This window comes from Bidens hawaiensis, unplaced genomic scaffold, assembly GCF_021521415.1.
Source record: "Bidens hawaiensis isolate Kalapana, Puna unplaced genomic scaffold, B.hawaiensis_p1.1 tig00010699_1, whole genome shotgun sequence".
In the NCBI taxonomy this organism is placed as follows: Eukaryota; Viridiplantae; Streptophyta; class Magnoliopsida; order Asterales; family Asteraceae; genus Bidens; species Bidens hawaiensis.
The window spans coordinates 421,390-428,129 of record NW_027491818.1 but is presented as its reverse complement, the minus strand read 5'-3'; the positions used below and the strand labels follow the sequence as shown (position 1 = coordinate 428,129).

General features: G+C 43.3%; 1 protein-coding gene across 1 annotated transcript in view; it reads right to left on the bottom strand.

Annotated features, from left to right (window-relative positions):
- Positions 1-305: 305 nt before the first annotated feature.
- LOC143535894 (tropinone reductase homolog) overlaps positions 306-6,740 on the bottom strand; it is a 42,562-nt gene continuing 36,127 nt past the window's right edge. Inside the window, exon 6 of the mRNA XM_077030018.1 lies at positions 306-494. Coding sequence (XP_076886133.1) covers positions 306-494 — 189 coding nt within the window. The remainder of the gene's footprint in view (positions 495-6,740) is intronic.

The window sequence follows — 6,740 nt, the reverse complement described above, 5'->3', positions numbered from 1 at the left end:
GATGTGGCATACTGCGAAATAAAAATGGAAAAATGATCGAAATTATAGAGGTGTAGTTTTATAACCTTTGTTGCTATTAACCCAAAGTTTATCAAGGCATGCGTTTATACCTAGATGCAGTGCTTACATTTTATTTAAACCTAATAAACCATCAGCAATATTATCAACAACAATATATTATAAAATCTTTTTTTATCATATCATATCATAGTGATATTTGTGTTGCATAATCATATATTGAAACTGTTAACAAAGGTGATAAACGCCCAAACTCATATAAATGTTACTTCAGCTTCTATGTTTTTTTAAGATTTGAAACCACCAGCTGTGTATCCAGCATCCACAACAATAACTTGTCCAGTAATAAAGGATGCCCCTGGGAGGCAAAGAAATGCAACCAATGGTGATATTTCATCCGGTTCTGCTATGGGTCGAAGTGGTGTGCGCGCCATTAATGGGCCATAGGCTTCGATAATTTTGTCATCGATCTCAACCTGCTTCGTTATGTATAGGATACATTAAACTCGATACTAACACAAAAGAATAACAAGGACCCAAAACCGGAAATCTAGTCATACACTGGAACCTGACACTAAAGTATTTTTTTGCCGGTGACATGAACATATATAATCAGCTTAGGTTAAAAATTTATTTGATTTTTTGTTTTCACACTAAACTATACTATTGCACTTTACAACAGTAAAATTTACCTAAATAATTGTGTTTAAATTATAAAACTGCTGCTTTCACTTTTATCTTTTAGATTTTAGCATAAAATTACCAATGTATATGCATATAAATTTCTTTAAAATGATTTTAAAGGGTCTATCACCCGTGAATGATCTGCCCAGTCGACACAAACACGACCTGTTTAGCTAAACACGTTTGTGGGCTCGATCAGTGAAGAAACACGGATCCAATCCCCGGGTATGGGTCCTGGATCCAATGAGTCCACAGGGTAAGATACGATAATTACTACCAATGATATGAGTGTGACTTCCCAAAGTCCAATGATCGGAACCTGCAAAACAGACACCGTGAGTCTTGTTACAGGAAAGACAAGAGGGGGGGGGGTCTTCCTTTAACTACCCTCCGGCGTGAGAATCAGTAACGTTCGTAAATGGAGAAAGTACTGAAGTAAACAGACTAAGTGTAGTCAAAATGCAAGTGAGTGAATGAATACCTCATACCGTTTGACAAGGTATTTATAGCCGAAGGATGTAGGAAGGTGATTGGGCCAGCCGTCTTCTTCCAGAAGATCTTTGATAACTGCCTGGACGCGTGTCCTCTTGTGATAGGTTAAGCTATACGTCCCATGTGCATGGGTATAACAACCTGGACACGCGTCGCCTAATGATAGGATGGATGGCACCCTGGCCATGTGCACAGTTATAACAAACTGGCCAGGTGTCCTTTATTTATTGGCTGTCCAGTCATGTGTTTCCCAAGTAAGAGTCATGAACCTTCTTCTAGAGAGTATTTAGTGATGACAGCTGTCCCGGTGGCATTGTCTTCCGGATGTTTAAGCGGACAGATATCTCGTCCTGCGGATGACTTTTGAGGATGCCAAGACGCTTCCGGGCGTGTTGTGAGGACGTTCCTCCTCATTCGTGATATGCGGGTGGTCCATGTGTCCCGCAGGTGGCTTATAAGAGGATTCTCTGTGACCCGCGGGTGGTACTTAAGGGTATTTGAGTCTTTTGGGTATCCTACCTCTACAAGTCCCCCCAGTCCAGTGTTTTTTCCGTGTGAAATCTTTATGCTGGTGAAATTCTGGACTTAATGCGCATTGGGGATTTTTATTGTTCAGAAGTTAGGTAGAAAATATCTTCTGATGGTATGGATAATCACGAAAAAAGGACAAGTTGCCCACTTGCAGGCGCGTGAACAGGTGATGGAACGTTTTTTACTGTTGTTACTGTACTCGACTGAACAACTTTTTCTCTTTTTCGAATTTCCCGCGTGACGTGTCAGTCGCTGATTAGGTGATGTTTTTCTCTCTCTACTGTTCATATCCCATCGCATTAATTGCGATGGATATAAATAATGAGATGTATCTTCTAATTGAAGTTTTATCGTCTTTATTCTCTAGTCATCTTTTTATTTTCTCTCTGATAAAGTATCGAATCTTTCTTATATGTCCTCCTTAGATCTTCCTAAAATGTCGAATGTTCAAACAGAGGTTGACGAGATAGAAATTTTATGGAACTATTCTGACTATGAGAAGTTGTTAGAGACTTACGGTATTCCACCAGAGTGGGAACCAGAGTTCCCAGGCCCTGGTTCGATAGCCAGTTTCCCACCGCCTGGGAAAATGGCTTTGTATTCTGATTACTTTATTCATGGGAACTTCGGTTTACCTATAACGAAATTCCTTGAAAAAGTGTTAACCGTCTATGGGATCCATATATCCCAACTGCATCCGCGTGCCATGATGCGAATTCGTCACTACGAATTCGTATGTATAGCACGTGATATTGTACCTCATGCTGATCGACTTCCAATTTTCTATCGTCTTGTTAACCGTAATGGCTGGTACACATGCCAAGAAGTTTCCGATCGGCGTATCGGGTACGAAGTTGAAAAGCTTTCTAAGAACTGGCGGAGCAAATTCTTCTGGATTTCTGAAGACGTTATTCCTTTATCTATGGTCCGCCGTCCGGTAAATTCTGCTCTCCCGGATGTTGTGACGGCTGCTCACGAAGGTCGTGACTGGTATCGTATTCTCATGACGGAACCAACACCCATGCATGTATTGCCAGAGGAAGCCCTAGTGTGGGCAGGCATGAGCCGTTTGTGGCCGGCAGAATTTATGGAACCTATATTTGTGGATCTGCATGAACGTAAGTTATTTGTTATTGTCTTTTTTTCTTACTTGAGTATTCTTATAGATCAACTTTTATGTTTTCAGGTTGGAGCTCCATGCTTAATGCCCTTTTTTAGGACAAAGGGTGCGTGCGTAAAAGCATCCGCGAGGCGGGGGACCAACCCATCCTTGCTAAGACTAAGTCTCGATTCCTTTTTCCAAAAAAGGTTCGGGCTGAGCCTATCACTTCGGATGCCACCTTTGAAACAGGTGCGTATGTTTTAAACCCTCCTCCTCTTAATGCTATTACTTCCTACGGAATGATCGCCATCTTATCCTCCGGTGATGAAGATGGCGATTCTTCTAAGTTTTCTGCCTCTCAAGAATAGAAGGATTCTGATGAGGATATTCTTAAACGTTCCTCTGTCTCGTCTTTATAGGCAGAATTGGAGAAAAGGAGAGCTCTTCGTAGTCAAGCGGGCATGGCGACTATGGATGCTGAGGCAGGGCCGTCAAAGAAGAAACGAAAAATCCATCGCCCTAAGAAACCCCAGTTCAGTCTTGCTGACCGTATCGATACTGTAGAAGGTTATTGTTAACCTTTTTAAGTATTTATACTTTCATAAGTTGTTTAGCTGAAAATAACTTTTGTTTTTGTAGATCCATTGATCTTTGGAGAGGATGTCTCTGAGAAATTGCCTACACCAACTCCTCAACCTAATCAGCGACCATCTCCGTCTCCCGAGAAGAATGTGGAGGATAAGCCTCTGACTCCTCCTGGCCATACTGTCGTCGAGGGTCGGCCATCCTCACCTTTAGTTGAGAATGTTGTAGGAGAAACAGTGCCAACTCCTCCGACTGATACTATCACTGTAGAGGGTGCTGACGTCCAATCTGAAACTGATGCTCGTTTTGAATATCTTTTCCAGGCTGGGGGTGGTATTGAAGGTCAGCAGAATAATCCTGTTGTTAACGAGGAGGGTTATAGGATTGAGGAATCTCCTCCTCGGTCTCCTCCCCAACAGCCTTTTTCAACCCCAGCTCGCCTTAAACCTTCAGGTTCCCGTTATTACGGGGACACGGGCCTGGGCGATACGCATGAGTTATTTTTCCCTCCGTGGGGTATTACTAATGGTTCTCGGTTTTCCCATCCTAGAACTTGTATGGATTTCATTGAACATTGTACGCCGCCCGCTGAAATGGCATATCAACATGACCTTTCCCGCCATGATCTTCTCACGAATGTAGCTTATCATTTAGCTAATGCTCTGGCGGGGAGCCAGGAAATCTTAAGTGAGTGGCGTACTCTAGGTGGGAAGGTGGGAGAAGCTCGGCGAGCCACTGAGGCTGCCAAGAAGGAAGCTGAGGAGCATCGGATTGCCGCCCAAACTGCTAGATGGAAACAAGCCGACGCGGAGAACGCCCTCAAGAGTGAAAAGGATCGTAACGCGGACGCTGCTCGACGATGGAAAGAAGCCTGTGAAAGGCAAAATTCTATTCGTGAAGCAGATCGGGCCAAGGCTAAGAAGGATAAAGATGATTTAGCCCGTGCCCAGGAAACCAACTCCTCATTAGAGAATCAAGTTGCTCTTCAGGGTGCCCGAATTCATGATCTTGAGGAGGAGCTAAAGTTGCAAAAGGAACGAGCTAGTCTTAAAGATCAAAGTGCTGCTGAAATTCAGACTGCTTATGACTCTCTCCTCAAAGCTCATGAGGAAGCTATCGTGGAATCGAAGGAATTCCAAGCGCGGGCAGAGCGTGTGGAGCAGGACCTTCAGTGGTTCCTTACTCGGGGAGTTGATGCTGTAAGTTAATCTTTATCGTTTATTATTTCTCTCTTATTCTTTGATATTGGGAACTTATGTTTTTGTCTCAACAGGTCGTTCGCCATATTAAAGGAAGTAAGGAGCTGAATGATAGTTTTGCCAATGTGATGGTTGCTTCTGCATCCCTTGGGCGTGTTATGGGGTTTCACGAAGGAGTGAGTTATACTCGAAGCAACCGCACATTTCAAGACCATCAGCTATATGGTGTAAACGTCAAACAAGATCGTGCGGACAGGGTCAAGGAGCATGACACTTTAGTGTTTCATTGACAAGATGCGCTTCCGGAGTTTTCTTCCGTATATGACGGTGTACAACTTTTGAATAGTTACCTTGGGGAGGAATCTGAGGATGATTCCTCAGAAGATACTTCGCAGAAGGCTCCAGAAGATCCATCAGGCTCGAACCCTTAGAATATTCTTAGGTTTTTATCACTTGTAATTTTTCTTTCTCATTTTGTAATTATCTTTTGAATAATTAATGAGAAAACCTCTTTGAATTTTGTGGTGATTCAACTGTTTGGAGAAAATATCTCTAAAAGATATTTTTGAAATTTACAGCTTTTAAAATGTTCAAATGTTTGGATAACTATGATGACGTGGCGGAGAGAGAAACTTATTGAGGACAACTGATAAGACGTGTCTGGCGTCTTATGACAGCCTGTTTTCACTATCTTGAATTTCCCGCCTGACGTGTCAACCGTCTGGCGGTCCGTCGTTTCTCTCCTCTGTCACTCTATGGATCACATTAATTGCGATGGGTATAAATATAACCCTTGCGGTTTCCACTTAATCTTTATCACTTTTAAATTTCTCTCCAACGCTCTAGACTTTCTAACCTTCTCTGAGATTTCTTCTCCTTCTGATATTTCTTCATCTTCCTATTATTTAAATGGCTAAAGAAAAGAAGGGTACCCCTAATATAAACAAGGTTGAAGTCTGCCTTAGAGAAGAAGATTATAACGACGTTGTAAATGTGTATGGATTGCCGATGGAGTGGGAACCGGAGCGTCCTGTAGTGGTTCTATTGCCAGTAACCCTCCTCCGAGGAAGATGGCCGTATACGTAGACCACTTCACAACAGGGAACTTCCGAATTCAGGTGACCAAGTTTGTCGAATCGATCCTGACGACTTATGGGGTCTATCTCTCCCAGATCCATCCTTTTGGGATGTTGAGGATTCGGCATTTCGAGTTCTGTTGCCAATCTCGCAATCTTGAACCAACTGTTGGCATGTTTGCCGTGTTTTATAAGATGACTTTTCGTGATGGATGGTACAGTTTTGCATCTATCGAGAAGAGGACCATAGGTACGGAATGGCTCCGTAGCCTCCATGGCTGGAAGCCAAAATTTTTCTGTATCCGGGAAGACGTCATTCCCTTCAAGATGACCAAACGCAAGGCGAACCTGTGGTTCCCGCCAGTGCTCATGAGGGCCAGGCGTGGTATAAGACGCTGATATCCACGCCAACTCCCCTACGCCCAATTCATGAAGGGGCAATGGTGAGTGCCAAGATAAGCCGTTTGTGGCCATTTCCCAAGTTGGAATCGTATTACGAAATGACCAACAAGAGTAAGTTTTGTATGATATCTGTGTTTCTTTTTTATAATGAACGTCCAATGTCTGACTTGTTTTATTCTTTGTATATGTGAGGGTTCCGCCTTCAGCACCTTGTTGGATCATGAAGGGGGGATGATGGTACGTCGTCCGATTGAACCTAGGGACGGCCCCTTTTTGGATCGAACCCGCAAAAATTTTTTATTCCCTACTTCCTTTCGTCTGGAACCTTTGGTTTCCGAACCTATGTATGCCAAAGGTGAGAAGTACGTTCAAGACATAGTACTCAAAGGTGAGGGCATTTTGAAACCCCGACCCGTAACTGCTATTACTTCTAGCGGAGTGATCGTACTCTTTTCATCTAGTGAAGAGTCATCACTTTGTGAAGAAGTATATTCGACGGATGTTAACAAAGCTGTGGGCTCAATTGTAGGTCTTACCCGTCAACGAGCCACTTCTAGTCAGGCGGCGGGTCAAGACGACGTTAATGCTGCTGCGGACGCCAAGGGTCCGGAAGCTGATAATGTCACCGCCGCGGGTAAACGTCTAGTCGTT